Source organism: Coenobita brevimanus, chromosome 90, assembly GCF_032717465.1.
Source record: "Coenobita brevimanus isolate Jiangsu-jjx chromosome 90, ASM3271746v2, whole genome shotgun sequence".
Taxonomy (NCBI): Eukaryota; Metazoa; Arthropoda; class Malacostraca; order Decapoda; family Coenobitidae; genus Coenobita; species Coenobita brevimanus.
The window spans coordinates 14687741-14710539 of record NC_137043.1 but is presented as its reverse complement, the minus strand read 5'-3'; the positions used below and the strand labels follow the sequence as shown (position 1 = coordinate 14710539).

The 22799-nt window shown below is 42.3% G+C and overlaps 1 protein-coding gene across 1 annotated transcript; it reads right to left on the bottom strand.

Annotated features, from left to right (window-relative positions):
* Window positions 1–13579: 13579 nt before the first annotated feature.
* On the bottom strand, window positions 13580–21200 carry LOC145411612 (perlucin-like protein). The gene is made up of 4 exons (XM_080281620.1): window positions 21118–21200; window positions 17511–17698; window positions 14518–14753; window positions 13580–13639 (listed from the first exon to the last, which is right to left on the bottom strand). The coding sequence occupies exons 1-4, from the start codon at window positions 21198–21200 to the stop codon at window positions 13580–13582; spliced, it is 567 nt and encodes a 188-aa protein (XP_080137746.1).
* Window positions 21201–22799: the final 1599 nt, after the last annotated feature.

The window sequence follows — 22799 nt, the reverse complement described above, 5'->3', positions numbered from 1 at the left end:
AAGATGATCCACCGGTATACATGGAGAGTAATGAGGAGGATGGATGGTGAACTTGTTGAATGAAAGGCAATGATAGACTACGTGTGTGTGGATGAACGAGTGAGATGACAAGTGTTGGATGCAAGAGTGTGGAGAGGGTGGGGGAATGGAGTCTCGGACCATCACTTAGTGATGGCCAAGGTAGAGCTGCAAAGAAAGTGGTTGAGGAGACAAAGGGGAAGACAGGAGGAAGCAGCTCCTGTGAGAAGAGTGGAGAAATTGCAAGATAGTGAGAAAATGACAGAGTATAAGAGCATAGTGGAAGAAAGATTGGGAAGGTATGAGCTAGAGCAGATGGAAGGGGTGGAAGACGTATGTAAGATATTCACGGAAGAGATAGGCGCAGCGTGTGAGGCGGTTTGTGGAGTGAGGAGGAGATGCAAGGGTGTGCAAGGGACAGCATAGTGGAATGATGAGGTGAAACGAGCTGTGGAACAAAAGAAGAAGGCATATAGTGAATTGTTAACGAATAGAGGTAGGGGAGAAGATGAGAGAGAGAAGAGAGAGGTATATGTGAGCAGGAGAAGGGAGGTTCAGAGACTGGTGAAGGAGAGTAAGAAGAAAGTGGATGAAGAGTTTGGGAGGAATCTGAGTGTGAAATGGAGGGAGATTAAGAAATTGCTTTGGAAGGAGGTAAATAAAGTAAGGCGGTGTGAAAGGGGAAATAGTAGGGGAGTGAAAGATAGGAATAATAGATTGTTGGTGGAGAAGAGAGAGAAATTGAGGAGATGGAGGAGCACTTTAAGGATTTGTTGAATGTAGAGAGTGAAAGCAGTGCGAGGATAAGTGGTTGGGGAATGGCTGGGAGAAGAAGAGATGAGAGGAGGGAGGAAGAGATCAGTAGGGCGGAAGTAGACGAAGCGATGAAGAAGATTAAGTTGGGAAAGGCCCCAGGAATTGATGGAGTGTGTGGTGAAATGCTTAGGTATGGGGGTGGGATTGTTGTGGAGTGGATATGGAAGTTGTGTAGATTGGCTTGGGAAGAGGGAAGGGTTCCAGAGGACTGGAAATCAGGTATAACTGTTCCTTTATACAAAGGAAAAGGGAAGAGAGAAGTATGTGTAACCATAGGGGTATTTGCCTTCTTAGTGAGACTGGTAAAATACAATTATGGTAGAATACTCATTGATAGGGTTAGGCATATGACAGAGGAGCTAGTTGGAGAAGAACAAGGGGGGATTTAGGAAGGGAAAAGGGTGTGTAGATCAGATATTTGTTCTAAGATGTTTAGTGGAGAAGTATCTAGAGAAGGGAAAGAGAGTGTATGCTGCCTTCTTGGACTTGGAGAAAGCTTATAACAGAATAGATAGGCAAGGTATGTGGAAGGTATTAAGAATATATGGAGTGGAGGGGAAATTGTTGAGTGCTGTGAAGAGTATGTACGAGGGAGCTAGGGCTACGGTGCGAGTGGATGGTGAGCTGAGTGAGTTCTTCGATCTCAGTGTGGGACTGAAACAGGGTTGTGTGATGTCTCCATGGCTGTTTAATATATACATGGATGGGGTTGTAAAGGAGGTGCAAGGTAGGGCAGTGGATGTGGGGGTGGATCTAATGAATGAGGGCGAGATTTGGAAGATTCTGGTGTTGCTGTTTGCTGATGATACAGTATTGTTGAGTGAAGATGAATGGGAGTTGCAAGGTTTGGTAAATGAATTTAGGACAATGTGTAGGAGGAGGAATCTGAAAGTTAATGTAAACAAAAGTAAAGTTATGGTGTTTGAGAGAAATGAAGTCACAGTGTGTGCAGTGAGGTTGGATGGTGAGGATATGGAGAATGTGAGTGCATTCAAGTACTTGGGTAGTGTGATGAGTAAGGATGGAACTTTGGGGGATGAAGTGCGTGAAAGGGTACAGCAGGGAAGGAAGGTTGTTGGTACACTGAAAGCAGTGATGAGAAATAGGGAGGTGAGTATGAAAGTTAAGAAGTCACTGCATAATAGTATTGTGCTCCCCACTCTGACGTATGGAAGCGAGGCGTGGACCTTGCAAGAGGGGAACAAGTTGAGAGTGAGAGCAGTGGAAATGAGTTACTTGAAAGGAGCATACGGAGTGACGTGGAGGGACAGGTTGACGAATGAAGAAGTGAAGGAACGTTGTGGGGTGGATGTGGATGTGGTTGAGAAGATTAGGAGAAATACACTGAGGTGGTTTGGACATGTGAAGAGAATGGAGAATGAAAGACTGACTAAGAGGGTGTATGTAGGCGAGGTGGAGGGAGGGAGAGGGAGGGGTAGACCGAGGATGAGGTGGAGGGATGGAGTTGAGAGGTATATGAGGGAGGGGGGGTGAGTTGGGGGGAGGGTAGTCAAATGGTGGGTGACAGAGCGACTTGGAGGCGTTTTGTCTGTGGCCACCCTTTGCGGGATCAGGGCGTCGGGCTATAGATAGATAGATAGATAGCATAATTTTTCTGACTTCATGGAGCCTTTCTTGAAATTTACAAGTTCTTTCTACTGCGTACAATAATAGTCTCATTTCTACTTAGAGAATGGGAGGCCTGGTTTCATTCAGTTGCACGAGCAATTCTTGGGCAATTTCAAAACACAATGTATTCTGGAATGGGAAGATAATTTTACAGTATCTTTTCCTTTACTATACACACTGTACCTCTCCACCAATGGTAAAACTAGAGGAGTTAACCTACTGTATGACAAGGATCTCTTAAAACGTCACTGAGGATTGGATGACTATAGCTTACCTTTAGAGACAAGATGAATAAAGTGAAAAATTATAACCTAAAAATGGCTTTCAAAAATCAGGGCTAAATATTTTCAGACATGTTTCCAAAGAGCTTGTACAACAACCTGTTTAATGTCAGGAAAAAAAAAAATCACAACTCTTGTGACATGCATTTTTGTTCATGCTCATAGATTATCTCACACTTTTACATCTTGTTGACAACTGTCTTCACACCTGACAGGACCTCTGTTTCAATAAAGCTAGGGTTGCATATAACCTATAAAAAGTTATTTATTTATTTTTATGAAATAATAAAGCTTTTTAATTCTTAACTTTTATAACATGCCATTTGTTTTTCCATTCTTCTTTAATATTCAGTTTAATTTGGTTGAGAAGTATTTAGTATCTCTGTGAGTGAAGATGAAAGTATAAAATAAACAGTCTTTGGGGGAGGCGGTGGCTCAATCGGTAGAGAGGTGGCCTGCAGTTCTACCGGACGCAGGTTCAAATCCCCGCTGGAGCAGGGAACAGTTTAACCCGTCACGTCCCGAGCCTTTCCGCACCTATGACATCCCCCAGTCCCGAGCCTTTTTGGAAAATTTTTTTTTCTTATGAAACTTCCGCTTAGGTCGAGAAACTATGGAAAATCTTGAAGAAAGTTGTCTCTGCAGTCTATAAGTGGTCTATACAGGTGCGGTTTCCCCCCGCAGGTATCGTATTCTGTAATGGGCTGGATATGCGTAAACGTTTTCTATGGTAAGGAGTAATGGGACAAACAACACACAACACCTCTACATTTATTGAATTTGTACTAATAAACAATAACAGTAACAATATAATGGATTTCAGACACATATATAGGAAAAATAAGCATTGTACCATCGCGCGAGCATAGCGAGTTAGGTCCGAGTCGTAACATGCTATCTGCTAATTTTCTGTTATGAGTCTACCGATCATTTTTTCTACTTGTATACTTCTGTTTCAATGACAATTTACTAATTACCACTGTTTGTAAGTGATTTCAGATGTTTTCATTCATTTTGATGACATGCAGCATAAGTTTAGCGCACATCAGCTTAGTAAGCGCACTCGCTATGTCTCGTATTTCAACATACCAATTTGTTTTATCACTTTCTAATTATTTTCCCATTTACATAGAACCTTTCCCCCACCACTGTGAAGGTTTTCAATTATTTTCATTCATTACGAGGGCATTTAGCGATATGCTAGCGCCTATTCACGTAGCAACCACGATCTCAAACACTCGTGTTTCATCATCTACTTTATTTATTCACTCCATTTATATTTTCCCACTTACATTACACACGTTTACACCCCTCCAATGCACTGTACATACTTACTGCCATTATTTATTCAAGTGAGCGTGAGAATATCGCCTGAAAATACCCTGGCAAGGAATGTTACGTCATACATAATACTCACACACTTATATAGTAATTCACGCACACACTTATATACTAATTATTCACTTTATCACTTGCTGACTTTTATTTTGACTAATACGTGCCTTATTCATTCGAGTAGGCGTCAGGAAATCTTATCTTTATAGACACGCTATGAATATTTGACTTAGGAAATACATCATCATATACAATAATTTGAACTTATATTATACCAGTAAGAATGTCACATAATAGAAAATATATAATAAGGGGTCGTATTTATTGCACTGAGCGACAGAATATCGCATCAAACAACCCTCTCTATGTAAGTTTCAACTTAGGGCAGATTTATATACTTACACCCAATGTTTGCACTTATGTTCTACCCGTAGGCACTTTATACTAATATTTGGCGATCCACATGACTGATTTTTTCACAGAGCGTCTGTCTGTCGCATTTACATCATAATTTCTGCGTCCTTTCGCAATCACACCATGCTAAAATTGCAGCAACGTGTGGTATTCACTAAAACATGGTGAATACACAGACCCACGTCACAATGCACGCACTCATAGCGGGTGTCCTTCCTCTGTGTCGTGAGTCGCACCTGGGAATTACTGCACACGTGACACCTGCGCTGGGGCCTAGGTCTGTTGGGCTGGGGCGGGATAGGAGTGGGGAAATGGCGGGCGGATATTCTCTGGGAGTGTGGGTAATAGGGGCAGTGCGGGGGCGCTGTTGGGGCCTTTCAACCGCATATTTTGCAAAGATTTCTCGTGTGAGCTCCCTCACAAACCCTTCAAAGGTTTCCTGAACTCCTGTGGTCATGGCGTGAAGGTGGTGGCAATTCAGAGCAGTGATATCTAGCAAGTGAAAGAACAGTTTCTTATACCACTTCATCGTGGTCCTGGCACACTCTACCGTCGATATCATGGAGTCTGACTGGTCCACGAGGCGCATGTTTATATTATAGTCCATGACACATTCAGGTTTCCAAACACGACGCCTGCTCTCGCTATGGTAATCAACAGAATCAGTACGGTGCATCAAGGGGCGGTGAACCGTGGACAAGAGGCTTACTTCTCTGTTGTGGTTCCACATTGTTGCAAGGATGTTGTTTGCTTTGAAGAAGACAACCTCACTCCTTGCAAGTTTCCGCCCTACCTTGACCATGTGACGCCGGTTCACCTTTACGGTTCCACATACTCCCGTTTCATGTCTGTGAAGATAACGAGCGAGAAGAGGGCTAGTGTACCAGTTGTCGAGGTAGAGAACGTGACCACGATGAAGGTAGTCTTGTATCATCGTCTTTACCACTGCTCCAGAAAGTCCTATACTTCGATCTTCTATTATGTCTGTCTGTGCACCGTTGTACAAGACTATGTCTTGCACGTATCCAGTCCTACAGTCACACATAACAAAGATCTTGAACCCAAAACGGTGCCTTTTGCTGGGTATATACTGTCTGAATGAAATATTGCCTCTCCACAACACGAGACTCTCGTCTATGACGAGATCTCTATAGGGATAGAATGAGGATCGAAAGGTTTGCCTGAGGTGATCAAAGACCAGCCTAATTCGCCTCATTTTGTCCGTGTTGTTTGTATTTGCAGGGTCATTAGCATCATAAAATGGAGGCGACTCAGAATTTGTTGAAACCGATTACGGCTCATCACTTGACCAAATATGGGGGTAAACATAACAGGGTCCCTAGTCCAGTAAGCAGGAATTCTATTTTTTCTTATTATACCCATCAAAAGGACAAGGGCAAAAAATAAGAACATTTCTGGAATGGAGACAGGGTAATCATAAATCATTGAATGCCTACTCCTTGTTCCCAATCTTTCACTTTCTAGCCGCTGGCTGCTTGCAAACAGGTTTGTTTGAAGCACGATCTGATCAACGAAGGCCTCACTGAAAAAAGGTGGAAAAAATCCAACCTGCTTGAATTGCAGTGAATACCTGGTGCAATGCAGCCAGATCGCCCATGCTCAGTGAAGGGGTGAATGAGGGGAGAAAAATCACTCCCATCCTCCCAATCCCACGACACAAATCCCTCGTCCCCATCACCGCCTTCGTCTGGGTGGGGAGGAGATCCTGGTTGGGGAGGTTGGGGAGAAGGAGTATGGAGGGCTTCCCCACTGTCACTCCTCTTCCCTCTGCCTTTACCCTTTCCCTTTCCCTTACCCTTACGGCCTTGAGGAACATTAGGGGGCTGTGGGGATGAAATAGTTTGATATTGGGGAGCAGAAGACGTGCTGGGGAGTGGTTCCTCCCCACCTTCCCCCTCCATTACCACACCACGTGCTCTCTCACGCAACCTTGCTCGACCACGTGTTAGGGGATATTGGGGAGCATAAGACGTGCTTTGGAGTGGTTCCTCCCCACCTTCCCCTCCCTCACAACCCCACGTGATAAGGAACGCACCCGCACTGGCCCACGTGATCCACTCTGCCGCCTCACACTGCGTAGGGAGAGCAATGACTCACCCACCTCACTCTCACTTTCCCTAATCCCAGGAATGTCCATTTCACTCCCCACTCCCTCCACTACACTTCCTACCGCCCCAAACAGAATGGTTGGCCCATACCTGCTTAGACGACGTGGTGTGCGCTCTGGGCCACGATGCGTAATCACCTCCCGCCCATACCACGTGGCAGCACGTCCCACGTCTCCGTCCTCGTCCTCGTCCTCGTCCTCGACCTCGGGACTCCGCTTCCAAGGCACGCTGGGGATAGGGATATGACATACCACGTGCCTTCTTTGCCTCCTGCTCCCTCTCTAGCAGCACGGTAAGTCACGTACTGCCGTTTCCTTGGTGACGGAACTTCCTCGTCACTGCTGGTGGTTTCTTCCTCGTCTGGCTGCACATAATCTTTGTCCATCTCCTCGTCATCCAGTGGGGAATCACTGTCGCCGGTAAAGGTGTCCAGGGCGACTTGAATTTCGCTCTCTGAGAGACCTCTCTTAGCCATGTCTGAGCAGGACCGTGGCTACCAGGTGAGTGGACGAGTGGCGGGCTAGCGCGGGTCGCGCGGGGTCGCCGAGTGTCCCCGCCTGGTGGCAGGTAGGGGAAGGTCAGGCGAGGGTACGTACCGCAAATCAAGCGCGAAATTTGAAAATTGTCGAAATTATGCACATTGCAATTGCACGACGTACTGGTACGTCGCCGGGACTGGCAAATGCAAATCGTGGTGACGTACCCATACGTTGTCAGGACGGGGCGGGTTAAGGATTTGAATTCCATGTAAAGCAGACTTTACCGATCTACCAGAAGACCAGCCGACATGTCGTAAAAATACCCCAGCTAATATCAATACACTAGTCCTGTATGAGACAGCCCTAGCAAGTATTCAGTATGGACGGTGGGTGTTAGCGCCGAAGTGGTGACACGTAGAGGTGTATGTTATATAGGACTCCTGGGCCTTGGGAGCAGGCTGTGAACTCTATGCCCAGAGTCGAACCCATAAAAAAAAAAAAGTCTGATACATAATTACGTTTAAGAGAACTTATGCATAAAGATCAAGAGCAAATCGTCAGAAACGCGAAGTAATCCTACTGTTAATGCCCTTACTTTCTTAATTCACAGACTGACTTCCCACTCCATCTTTAGTGCTGCTATAGTTAAATATTTCTTAAAGATGGACAACAGTAAATAGGTGACTTTTGTAAACGAGGCTTTCCTTGCAGGAAGACATTAAATGTAACAGTTTTTAAAAATAGATAATTCAATAGCACATTGTACACAACACCAACCTTTAAATATCATAAATGTGTATATATTATGAAAAAGGATATCTTTGATAGCCGCTCCAACCCCTGCAAGATTGTAAGAGGGCAGGAATAATTATTTACCGTGGAGGCGTAGGGGCAAACACCTGATGTCTCACCCTCTATAAACTCCGGGCCGCGAGAAGGTCTACTGCTGTGCAAAATTTCGTGTACCTAATTAAAATCTATGCTGCTGTCACCCCCACAGAGACACTTCCTCCCCGCTGGGGGTGGCCATTGGAGGTCCCACCTTGCCTAAAACTTGGCCGGGGTAAATGTCAACCAGAATACAAAATTTCGTATTCCTAGTAAAAAAAAAATAAATAATGACAGTACATAAAGAAATAGGTAATGACTCCTGGGGAGGTGGCCGTTAGAGATTTCACGTTACCTAAAACAAGGCTCCAGTAAAGACTTACTATTCTGCAAATTTCATGACCTTAGAAAAAAAAAATGGTATTGTCCCTTCTGGGGAAATTCCATCCCACCCATAATGGGGTGGTCATTGAGGGTCCCTACCTGTCGAAAATGTGGTCGAGGTACACCTACCAATATTAAAAATTTCGTGGTTCCAAGGATAAAAACTATGGCCATTCATAATTTTGTTGAGACCCTCAAGGATAATCCCCTTCCCTGTGAGGGGCGACCCTCGGTGGTTCTGCCCTTCCTGAAACGTGGCCGAGATAAACATTAATCAATAAGCAAAATTTCATGTTCTCGGCTTTAAAATTTGGCTGTGCATAACGGCTTTGGCTGGAAACACCGAGAGGCTACCCTTCCACAGGGGTCCTATTATTCTTATAACTTGGTGTGAGTGAACCTCTACCATTGTGCAAAAATTCGTGTTTCTTATTAAAAAACTGGCCATGCCAAATGGTTTTGGGAGGGATACCCAAGGGCCGCCGCTGCTCCCAAAGGGAGCAGACCTCAGGGTTCTCACCCTGTCTGAAACCTTATGCTGAGAGAGTTCTACCTTTGTGCAATATTTTGTTATCCTTACATTCCTTCCTGAAAGTTTGGGCCTCATTCTTCAAGAAAGTACAGTAACTCAGAAAGTGGGAGAGGGAGGGAGTGACACAGTTAGGGACAAGCAGTATACTTAGCTGCCCCTGAGGGTGCAACAAAAACTTATTGATTCGAGTAATAAGCAATTTACCGAAAAGAAACAGCATTAATGAGAAAAGTATCGAGATCCAGGTTCGTCATAGACAAATATAAAAATCAATCAATTGGATCCCAACAATTTTTCCCTTAAAATCGCAAGAAAGAGGATAATGAAATATCCAAAACAAGAAAAGCAACAGCAGCGTGTCCAACGTATTGGTACAAATATCCAGTAACTAATATTTGAAACCTTCAGAAAACATTCCGAGTTCTAAAATAAAAGGTGACTTCAGTCCTAGTCCTGTACATCTTCATTCACAGTTTATCTGTCACTTTCTTTTGTCTGTCTATTGCTATTGTTTCTTCAGTTAGATTTTAAAACACATTCATAGACCATTAACATATTAGGTATTGTAAATCGACTGAATGATACTCAGTACCAGTAGTAGAGCAACTCTGATCTGCATAGATAAGCAGACGTATTAGCCGCAGGCAAGTAATCGCCCCTGCAAGGCAATTCCATGCAGTGAACCGATGTTCCCTTGCGGTGGTCAGCGCCTTGCTACAGCGAGGCGCAGAGAAGTGTGGAAGCCTAGTTCATGGATGGATGCCGCATCTGTGTCCCCCAGTGCTCTAAAACGTGGCACCATAGTAGGCTTCACATTACCTCGTTATATGGTTTTATGGTTACCACCCAGAGTTGTAAATGAGTTCCTGGATTACAGAAAACATTAGGCTTGTCACTAAGTGTAATGTCATGTTAGGCAGAAACACGTAGTTCATAATCAAGTGAGTGGATGATTGTCGCACTCAACTACCTCCACTTTACTCAATAGCTTATTAAGCCAGAGTAGGCATCGTATTTACAAACAATGCCTAGTAAGAACGCACTGATATGATAGAGATTGTTTTATACGCAAGAATGGGAGAGAGGCCTGAAATTCAAGAGGGTATATAAAGCTTGAAAGCAACTTGGTCAGCTACCTCATTCTTAATTGATACGTCTTATGGTCCGGCATCCTTAGTCCTACGTGAGTCCTCTACGCTACCACACTATTAGAAATCTGCCTTTGACGAAATGCCCTCAGTCTATGATCAAAGTTATCTTTCAGGCTTTTGTACTATTGTGTTGGATTCCACCCGGAAGTTAATAATACAGCATTTCCGTGGGACTGGCCTTTTAGATAAACGTTTCTTTCACGTTTATGTTAAGGATTCATAACCAACCTAGCTCATATCGGTTATACATACACTGATGAATGCATGAACTATTTTGTCTTCCATTCAGGCCTTAAGCCCGAGTCGATGGTGCGATTATTTTCAGGTGGCTCGGTATAACCACATGAGCACGTCAAACATCAGTGTACAATTCTGTAAAATGTGTAACTATGTGAGCAACGTAGTGTACGTTTGTCTGTGTGTATAAGTATCTCACACAGATTACAAACATTGTTATATATATATATATATATATATATATATATATATATATATATATATATATATATATATATATATATATATATATATATATATGTATATATATCTATCTATCTATCTATCTATCTATCTATCTATATATATATATACATATATATATCTATATCTGTCTATCTATCTATCAATATATATCTATCTATATCTATATCTATATCTATCTATCTATCTATCTATCTATCTATCTATATATAAAAATCTATCTCTCTATCTATGTATCTATATCTATCTATATCTATATCTATATATATCTATATCTATATATATCTATATCTATATATAGGTATATAGATATAGATATATAGATATATTTATATATCTATCTATCTATCTATCTATCTATCTATCTATCTATATATATATATATATATATATATACTCTATATCTATCTGTCTATCTATATAAATATATATATATCTATATCTATATATATCTATATATCTATATATATATATATATATATATATATATATATATATATATATATCTATATATCTATCTATCTATCTATATATATATATATATATATATATATATATATATATATATATATATATATATATCTATCTATCTATCTATCTATCTATCTATCTATATATATATATATATATATATATAGCTGATAGTCTGGGTTAGGTGCAGGTGCCGAAAGAAATGAACATGAAACATGAGCATCCAAACACTGCTGGTGACAGTGCAGTGCTTGGTATGAATGGCACACCACAAAGCTGACACAGCAGTCTTAATTTTTGATAAAATCCTGCCTGACTGAGTTCTGGAAAATTTTGCCAACGAGTCTACACTTATGGGGAGGATGGGAAAATGATGTTCCTGGCGGCTTTAACCGCTCAAATGTCTTCCAAGTCAACCTTTGGGACCATAACCAAACGCCCACCAGCTCTAAACAGACTACACACCAAGCTGACAAGCCTCTTGGATGCAGTTGCTCTACCATCTGATACCACCAGTCTTCATCCAGACATGGGAGGGATAAGAACATCTAAGAATCACTTTTCTTAGTGTTCCGATTGTATTCCTAAGCCAGAAAGACATATCCTGGTTTTCCAAACACAGATTCCTAAATACGTGATAAAAATATAGCAAAGCTGACTCCACGCTGCTGCTGAACATGCCCTGTAACGGAGGATGCAGACTAACCACACCTTATGCTGACACGGTTGCAGACGGATTAAGTTACGAGGAGCTGTCATTATAGTACAGAAATTACAAATACGGCTACCACTGCCACTCCAGATGAAGCCGAACCTTCACTGGTTGCAGTGGATGAAACTAGCACTACAAGGTTCACCCAAATCAAATTCTGTACATGGAACCCTTTTTATATACAATTACTTGGCATTTCAACAGTCTTGCAGAATAATATATACAGTATATATTTTTTTATGTTCTAAATTAGTCTTTCCTGATAAGGTATATACAAATTAGGAATATGTATCTTTATTAAGACAAGTGTATGTGAATCTTGAAGTACTGCACTGGGTATGTGTAAGTGTAACAGAGTTTGTTGTTTACATTTCATTGGTATGAACCAACATGGTCCAAACATAAACATGCATGTGTAGGATGTACCATAAGCACCATGTTAAACGTGCGCCGAAGCTACAGTAGATCTAAACCCAGATATAGGATAGTGCAGACGAAGAGACTGACTAGGTACTGTATCTTCGAGCCACCCTGACTCCAAATCTAAAATCACTGATAATCATCAAATCACAGCCTTATTCAGTATTGCGTACCTTAGTGCAGCAAGGATCTGACAAATAAAGGAAGGTTATTGGAAAGGGTGTACGAAAGTGGACATGTAAAGAATTACAGGATAATGCAGGGAGGAAAGACGTGCTTATGCATATAAGAATACATGCATTGCATGTGTGTTAGCCATATAAAGTATACGCATATTTGTGTGTCCAGTGTTTATAAATATGTATGTTGTTCTTATACACACACCTGCCATCAGGAAATCTCCCGAGTTCTAAGGGTAAGCATAATAATAATAATAATAATAATAATAATAATAATAATAATAATAATAATATCTACTTGTTGTATATCTGGCTGTTAAACTGTCAGTGTCATGGACTGTTAGTTGGTCAAATAATTAAACTAAAAAAAGCTGCATTATTTTCTTTATTACCAAACAATTGTCCTAATAGATCAATAAATGTAAGGTTTCATTTTACCTATGATTCTCTCATTTATACCCAAACCACAGCTAAAAGTAAAATTACTCTTCATACATCAAGGAATTACACCAGTGATACCGAAGTTTTCTGACTTCTCTTCTCATTTCTTGTCAACAACCTATCTTCGACATTACATCTTCTAAAACCATAGCTATTTCAAGAGCAACATTAGATCAAATGTTTGCAGCTTTTTTTTTTTTTACTATTATTTTGACGTTTCATATTTTCTTTTATGTCCTTGATACTACCACCAAAAAAGTACAGAGTTTCCTATACAAGGATATTAAAAAAATATATCCCATACCTGTCAAAAGAGAATCATCTATCTACTTAATAATTACCTTTCGGGATGCTACGAGTAGCCTAGTTTGCATCAATTTTTGGTGATAATGAACACCATTTCGTGACTACTTTGGTGTCTTAACTGCTTTCTTACTCCTTACTTTTTGAAACCCGATGAGTGTGTCGGCTAGGATTAATTCTTTCGACTCGGCAGCCTATTCTTTTTTCTTTTTTTTTTCATTCAGGCCAGCTCTACAGAGTTTTACCCAGGTTTGATTACACATCCCTGTATTGCAGAAGTTAAAGGAGGGGCTTACAGGGAGAGAGTGGATTATACAGAAAACACTTAGGATGGAGCTGGGCTGGGGAGGAGGTGAGAGATGCCCGCTAGGATAAGGAAAACACATAAGAATGCTGGCAAGGGATGTTAAAAGTGACGATGGTGAAACCAAAACCAAGGGAAAGCAGTGATGTTTCTTTAGGGTAGTTAGTGGGTGACAGGCTGGGTGTCCGTGAGGGGCCTGTGCTGCGCTACCAAGCCATGTAGTCCTGCAAGGCCTTCAGTGATAGATTTAGTCAATTGTTTTCTTCCCTGATGTTATGTCATTACTAATGCAGTGTTTGATGTAGCATTAGGGTACTTGCAGTAGCTGGTGTTCTGAAAAGATGGTCACCCTCATGGATAAACACTGAAATGTCTCGAAGGCATGACTGAAACAGCTGGAAGGACAAATACTGAAGAAAATGAACTGAATTATTTGTTAACGGAGTTAAAGAGTAGACACCTGGGTACCAGACTGGGGATCACTTTTTATATGGGCATTTATCTCCTCAGCATAAACTAAATGACTTTTGAATAATAGTTAGTACACTGGAAAAATAAGTCAAAATCATGATTTACCAACTGTTATATTTTTTTGGTTAAGTCAATACCCTGTTTTTTGCCTACATTTCCGTACAATCAGTAAATCTACTTGGTCATGGGAAATGAGATCTAACATGAAGGCTTTTTGAATAGTTTGTGTATATACTTAATAACATCTCAGTACCATTATATACGGAAAACTGAAAACAAACTTTAAAAAAATATATTTATTTTGGCTATTCGATACACTTAAAAATTTTTATTTACTAAATTCTTGGTACCTTGAGTCAATTTCGTTTATGTTTTGAGAGATTTTACGATTTTGATGGGTCACAAACAGCCTTCATTATTCCTACAGTACGATGGATCTCTTGACCTGCATTTTCTAACGTTGTCTGGAACAATATGAAGGCGTCCTCCGTTAAAAGATTTAATCTCTTCAGTCAGATTGCGCTTATTTTAATCTTAAAGTTCCATCTATCAGCCGACTTTATTTGTGATTAAACTCTAGCAGTACCGGTCAAAAAAGGCTAAATGTAACACCTTCAGTGTAAAATTTCTCAATTAAGTTGAACAAAATTTTCAAAGAACAGCAGTAATGTAATAGACAGGACGTCACCCGATACACAGGTCTCAGCGTGAAGCAGAGGGAGCAGCTCAAGCTACTGTACCTGTTCACAGATGCCTCCACAAGCACTGGAGCAGGTGAGGTCATCAAAGTCGTACCTAAAGTCTCTCCAAAGAACAACACAGTTTTCTTCCGTTCCGCCATTGGGTTCTGTTTCCTCATCGGCGTGGTATCCCCAGTACGGCGCCCCCATCCTGACTGATGTACCGTCCACCCATTTGAAGTTCCCCTCTTCCTCTACGTCTGTCGCGCCGATCCAGAAATTCTCGATGTCCAGACCTGCAGGAAAATCAATTGACCACTTCTGTCCGGTGACATATTTCTTTAACTTATTCCTGCTTCCTCTAAAAGATTTTATTCATCCTAGGAATGAGCTATGTTGATGTTAGGGTTAAGGAATTATGTATCAACACTCTCCAGTTAGAACGGTATATCCAGACCTGCATAAAATTGACTGGTGCCAGAAAGAATAAGCTGTTAGATACGTCACAACTTCTGTATATATTCTAACCAAACTTTCTTGTGGATGTGTAATGTGGTGTATAAAAGCCCGCGTTGCCTAGAGGCAAAGAGGGGATCCTCTCTTTGGCTCAGTGGTAACGTGCACACCAATGAAGCGCGAGGGCCCAGGATCGATTCTCGGCCAGGACGGTGTGATTAATTTGTTAAGTTTCAATTCAGTCATTACAGATGAATCATCCTTCACTATGTGTATGATTTCACTTGATGCAAATATAATGACTACGTGATACGATGCTAGGATTCCCAAAAGGAAGACTCGTATGCTCCTTGCCGTGTACAGTGGATTCTCTGTTATGTACTGATATCAAGTTATGCAGTCAGTCTGTTCGAATAGGTGATCCTTACAATAGGAGAGGAATTAATATAGAAATCAATTGCTTAGTACGGGTAGGATTAACCTGCACTTCTTGTTTCTTTCCTGCTTACCATTCTGCCGACCTACTTACTTTCCTGCCTGCCGTGACTCCCTGTCTACCTCCTTACTTACCCCGCCCAACTTCCCATCTGCCTCCCTGTCTACTTAAACAACTCCCTACCTACATCCCTGCCTACCCTGCTACCCACCTCCCTGCCTACTTGCGTGTCTACCTACCTGCCTGCATACCATTTTCCCTAACATCTCCCTACCTACCTACAACCTTTGCCTGCCTAACTACCTGCCTCCCTATCTAACCCCCTTTCCTCTCTTACCGTCTTCACGCGACAAGTTCGCGTAATTATTTATTTATTGGAGTTTGACAGTTTGCAGTGGCTTGTATTAAACTTGTGATACGGGCATAATTTCCTGAATTTGGAAAGCGCTTTAATTTACAGCATTGCTCTGCATAAACTCTTATTTGAAGACTGATTATGGTTTCGATTTTTACGAGTACTGTCGTTGTGACCTTGGTCTTCTCTGAGCGCGTTGGTCACTCTGATGAGGGCGGAACGCCAGGTGAAAAGGATTAATTTAACATGTCATTCATCAAAATCTTTACTTTAGCCCGTAAAGAACGAACGAAAGAGCGAACAGACGGTAAACTCTCCTTTGGCCAGGCCACGTTAAAGACATCAAACTTCGTGTTCGGAAATTATGAATTTTCATTTACGTACAAGATTACTCTTGTCATAATGCCTCGAGTTCGGAAAGTTTCTCCTGAAGTGAGGAGGATTGTCTTTAGTTTTTTAAATCTGAAATCAAGATTACGCTCTCGTAATGAAGACGTTAAATACCGATAAAAGCCCAATCTTTTATACTGAAAAGTCTTAGCCTTTCCTAAGTAATTGGCAATCTTTTATATTGAAAAGTCTTAGCCTTTCCTAAGTAATTGGCACGAATAATGGACAACCACTTCACTTACCTTTTCAGCACTGCATCATAAAAAAAAAAAAAAAAAAAACTATCAATATTTTGTGTCTATGTCTATCCATACTACAGTAGCTTCACTGCGGGGAAGAACCTATACCTTGGAGGGAGGGTGATAGTCAGAATAGATTCTTCCCATATTAACGATATACAAATGAGAGAAAGCCTGTACCGCAAAACAACAGTGGTGTCCTACTCCCCACATCAAATTAACCACTCAGTACGATCGTCATTATAATTTAATTCTCGTTACCATCAGAAGATTTTATTCAGATTACAACAAGCTTCCATGAAAGAAATGGAATAATGAATGATTTATCGAACTCATCCATGAACACTTTATATCTATATCTGTCTATCTAACTATCTATCTATCTATAATTTCTTCATACTCATTGAGATCGCTTGCTGGTAACAATAACAGAATATAAAATAAGCCACCGGAATGTAGTAGTTTTCTTAGGCATTAATATAGTCATAGGACAATATGTAATCGTTACAGGGATTAATATAGTCATAGCACAACATGTAATAGTTATAGGCATTACTATAATCATAGCACAATATGTAACAATAGCACATTATGTAATAAGCAGGTGGATGTCTGGTGCATCAGGATGAGAGAACACTAACATACCCTGGCCCTAGACTACCAACAGTGTCAAAACACATGATGTATGTCAAACACACGATGCAACTCACGGAAAGCAGTTAGCAACGTGACGGAAACATGCTATACAGTATACACACACACATACAAACACACACACACACGTCAGTCAGCCGGAAACCAGGCAGTAATATATACCCAGAAATTAGGAGGAGGAGACAGCAGTAAGAGAAACAAACCGAGGAGAGACCGAGATACAGTAGGAAGTTGGCAGCCAGAGATTAGTCTCATTCTGACAATCGGGGGGTCACGTCACACAACTGTAGGGGTAGGCAGTGAACAATATAGTTGTGTCACAGTAAAACCCCTTAACCTCAGAGTGCCTCTACCTCACCTTCACTTATGATACAAGATAGACAGAGGGGGGAGTGAGACAGCATGAGATTAAAAATACATGATCGGTTTGCAGTGGTTATGCTACCATGATGACACATATTGCATATGTGTAGTTTTAAGCAAAAGATCCCAGTTTCGGAAGTTGAACGGTTGTGTCACTTACCATTGTCTCTGATGAACTTGATGAGGAAATATAAGAGGTTGCCATCGTTCAGAACTGCCAGGCGCCCTCCTATCTGCTGGCAAAAGTTGTTCATCTCGTCCCATGTCCCAGTGTTCAGTGTCTCCACCACGATGCAGTGTCCACTAATCTCCGTGAAGGGCAAGTGACACTCTGATGTGTATATGATACTGTTAAATGAAGCAAAGAAGAAACAGATGAAGACTTAGGACTAGTTCCAAACCCAGGCTTATGTGATGGACTGAAGACTGAAGTTGCCTTTTTGCACTTCACAATCCTCCTTTTGGGGGATAAGGAGGGGAGTGAGAGATGTTTATAGAATCACGCAGCTTCACCATCAAGTACTCTTAGCCATACAGTGCTGCCACGTGAAATTGTCCCTCTCTAGTACCAGGGTTTAGAATTAGAATCATTATGGCAGAAAAACAGTTTTTCCCAGTCGTAATCTCCTCGAATACGACATGCAAAAATCGTATATCCCATTGGAGCCCAGTGTCCCGAGTATTGGACAGAACTGGGATTTTTCAAGTCTTCATAAAGTAGGGAACCCCTGGGTAGGGACCTATGAGCTTCGCGACTATGAGCCGACAGGTGGAGGGCGGTACACTTAGTACCCTCCCAGTGCCATGCCTCGCCCAGCACCCCTGGGATCCAATGGGTTAATGACTGGCAAACCTATCAGTCTCTTTAACCCATTGGAGCCCAGTGTCCCGAGTATTGGACAGAACTGGGATTTTTCAAGTCTTTATAAAGTAGGGAACCCCCAGGTAGGGACCTATGAGCTTCGCAACTACGAGCCGACAGGCGGAGGGCGGTATGCTTAGTACCCTCCCAGTGCAATGCCTCGCCCAGCACCCCTGGGATCCAATGGGATATACATCCAGGCCCCCAATTGTATTGGTGAGTGAAGAGGTACATATCTCATAATTTTGAGAAGTGTACCGTACATTGGGGTAATTCGGGACGTATAGGATAGTTTCAGAGATTAGCGATTATTATTAAAGAAAACTCATTAAAAACATTTAATATCTCTAAAACCTTAATTTATTAACTGGAGAGGTTATGGTATTGAATTTCTTAAAATTTGATGCACTTTTTATATATTCAAAATTTAAATCCCCTTCCACATGTTGCCTTTAAATTAAAACCCAGCAGGTTGAAACAGGAAACATTTCAGTTCATTTACATGACTTTTAATACAGCTGCATACCTGAAACTTGGTGGCCAGAATCCTTATTGTATGAGGTAACTTGCAGAAATTTTTGTGGATGTAAGTTGAATGAAATTTGTTAGAAATGCTATAAAACTGATATGGGGTAATTTGGGATGGGGTGATGTAAAAGTGCTTTTCTTTGAATTTTTAGTATGTTTTGAATATGAACTCTAAAGTAACATAAATTTTATGCTTAATTTAATATTCTATGAATCCTACAACCATAAAATCATCAGAAGATGATGATGATCCTCCTCCGATGGATACTTCTGACACCAATGTTTCTGAAGTTACTGGTACAGTATTACCACTACGAGCAGTGTGATCTCCAAAAGTGAAAGTGAGCTGAAAGTAATGGAAGAACATGAAATAAAGGATACATTGTCATTTGAAGTGGGAGACTCTGTTCTGGTACGCTTTTGTGGTCTCAGTTCAAATAATCCACACTATTATGTTAGTAAAATAATTCGATCAGATGAACACAAGGAACTGTTCACTGTAGACTACCTGAGTAAAGCTCACTTGTACAAGTCAGTGCAAGGCTTTATAGTCTTCAAATATCCAGAGATCAACCCCCTTGCACACCATGATACAATATGAGTCATAATCCTTGCAATCTGAAGAGTAATCAATGATGCACTATGACGCAACTTCCCTATAAATGATCATAGAGACTTTTCCTGTGGCTGAAAGTCAGTCAAATTTTGGTGAGTCAAAGGTGAGGGTGGCCAGGTCTGAGGGAAATATATGGGAACACCCACCAGCCTATCACAAGGACAAGCAGCCTATTTTTTAGCTCAGTGTCCTCTCGGCGGTCAGACTAGGAGGGTGTGTGAGCGCACGGCCAGCAATCTTATTTCTCGTTTTCTATTACATCACCGTTCATACCTTACATTATTATAGTGAGAATGTGTTATATATAGTGCAGTGTGCTAGTGAAGAAGGTGATAAGTGTTTTTTATATATTTTCAGAGAAATCCAAATTTGAAATTCATAACCGATTGTGACCGTTCCCCTGCTATACTGTACACTGAAACAAACCACGATGGCAGGCAAGGGCTTATCAGAGGAGGAATACTGAAATACCTGTTTAGTGAGATGGAAAGTGAGGAAGAAAGTGACAAAGAATCTGGTGATAGTGAATATGAGAGTGACTGGGGTGAGGAGGGGAGAGAGAGAGAGAGAGAGAGAGAGAGAGAGAGAGAGAGAGAGAGAGAGAGAGAGAGAGAGAGAGAGAGAGAGAGAGAGAGAGAGAGAGAGAGAGAGAGAGAGAGAGAGAGGGAGAGAGAGAGAGAGAGAGGGAGAGAGAGAGAGAGAGAGAGAGAGAGAGGGAGGGAGAGGAAAGGGAGAGCTAAATCCTCCCGCAGGGGTCTAGATAAACCCAAAGCCAGGGTCAAGGCCAAGGCGATTAGCACAACCACAGCCAGTAGCACCATCACTACCACCACAGGTATCACCACTACCACAACTAGTATTACCACTGCCACCACTGGTATCACCACTGCCACCATGGGTATCACCACTGCCACCATTGGTATCACCATTGCCACCACTGGCTCCACCATGACCATGGAGACTGAGCTGTCTTTTTGCCACCTCTCTTCCACCCCCCCCACCGCAAACACTGACCTCGTTATCCCCGCAATCACCCTACACTCGCACAACACTCCAACCTGCCCACATTTCGCCACCCATCCAAGATATTTCGGTATCATCTTCCCCTACAATATCGTCAAAGTCAGTGTCCCCTTCAGACTTCATTCCCCCTGATTTTCAGCCATCATCATCATCATCATTAGCACTACAACCATCTCCACCACATCCACCTCCACCACAACCATCTCCACCACTACCATCTCCACCACAACCATCTCCACCACAACCATCTCCATCACCACGATCACCTGAACCTTCATCCACCCAACCATCATCAACAAAATCATCATCGCCATCTCCCTCCCCACCACAAAGACTAGGGCAGCATGGGCCTAGGCGAGGTAGCAGTGGGTGGCCAAGAGGCAGTCATCTGGCTTGGGGTTGTGTGCGCCACACATGTACACAGCCAAGAATTTCCTCAGGTGAAGACCGTCAGAATGGAACCTGGAGTTCTGGGTCATTCACACCCAATGCTGGCCCATTCACTGAAACTCCAGGTTTGAGAGTGGCAGCAACAACAACTCCACTCCAATATTTCCAGCTTTTTTATACCAGGGAATTGTTGATCTACCTGATGGTCAAAACCAACAACTAAGCAAAAATTCCTGGGGACTGCACTAGTTGCTTGGTACCTCTGCAATAAAGAGGAGATGGCCCAGTTCCTCGAGTTATACTATCTTATGGGGATATGTGTCCTGCCAACCATAAGACACTACTGACGGTCCACAGAAGTTCAGGATTACCCCATATTTCGGTGGACAACGAGTGGAAAGTGCTTCAGGGCCATCCTGAAGCACTTTCATGCTTTCAGTAGTCTCGCCATACCTGAGGACAATCAAGACTGGCTAATAAGGATTCGCACAGTGATGCAGTATCTCCTTCAGAGGTTCAGGGAGGTTTACATCCCATGCGAGCATCTTAGCCTGGATGAGGGATCTCTGGGTTGGAAGGGGCGGCTCTCTCTGTGTGTGTATAACCCTATGAAGCCCCAAAAGTATGCCATCAAACTTTACATTGTGGCTGAAGCAAAGAATGGCTACATTTGGAATTTTGAGATATACACGGGGGAGAAGAAATCTCTAGAAAACACAGTGTGGGGCCTCATTGAACCTTTGAAGGACAAAGGATACAAGTTGTATATGGACAATTATTACAACTCTGTATCACTGTGTGAATGCCTTTTCAGTGAGAGAGTGTATGTGTGTGGCACAGTGCGACTTGCAAGGGGAGCACCGAGGGAGCTGCAGGACATCAGCAGTGCTAGACGGCTTCCTGATGATCAAGTGGAAGCTAGGCACAAGGGCAATGTAATGGTGTTGTTGTGGAAGGACAAACATATCGTAAGTGTGGTGCCCACCTTCCACAGCGACACCACCGTCCCTAAGCAGGTGCATGGGAAGGTAAAGGGTCCAGACGGGAAATTCCATCACATTATCAAAACCATCAATAAACCCGTCATGGTGGAGGACTACAATCGGCACCTGGGCGGGGTGGATCATTTTGATCAGATGTTCCAATACTACCCCGCCCAAAGGAGAACAGTCAAGTGGACAAAGAAAATATACTTCTATTTCATTCACATGGCCCTCTTCAATGCCTACACCCTGTACAAAAAGAACACCACCAGGCCTATGACTCTCCTAGAATTCCAGGAGCACATATGCCACAAGCTCCTGGCATTCCAGGGGGAGGAGTGGCCTGCATCGGGTCTTGCCGTTCACCATGCCCCTGACCTTCCCTTGCAACGATGACCACCAGTACCTGCAGCAACCACTCCATCAACTGCAGCCTCCGCTTTACCTGCAACAATCACTCCACCTTCTGCAACCATCGCTCCACTTCCTGCAGTAGCTGGTCCATCAAGAGTTACTCGGCCAGCTCCTACCACTGCACCCCCAGCAGGAGTACAGAGGCAAGGAGATGGAGGAGCACCGCCATCCAAGCGCCGTCGATATGTGGACGATAGGACACGCTTGGACTCAACACTGCACCACACCCTGGAGAGAATCCCCAACAGGAAAAGGCTGTGGTGTTTGCTGTGCTATTTGCACAAGAGGAGGAAGGACACCAGCTATATATGTCCTGTTTGTGATGTGCCACTCTGCACAGGACTATGCTTTCATCAGTACCATACTGATGAATGCATACAGCAGTAAATCACATCACACACACACACACACACACACACACACACACACACACACACACACACACACACACACACACACACACACACATCACAAATACTAACACTCACACACAGGCTGTGATCGTACCTTACCTCCTCTCTGCAACTGCATCTCCTCTCAAGAAACATTACAACACTGCTAGAGGATGTGAGTAACCAGCTTATATGTCTAGTTTCTATAGTATTGTATTGTAAGGTATAAAATGTGCATTTA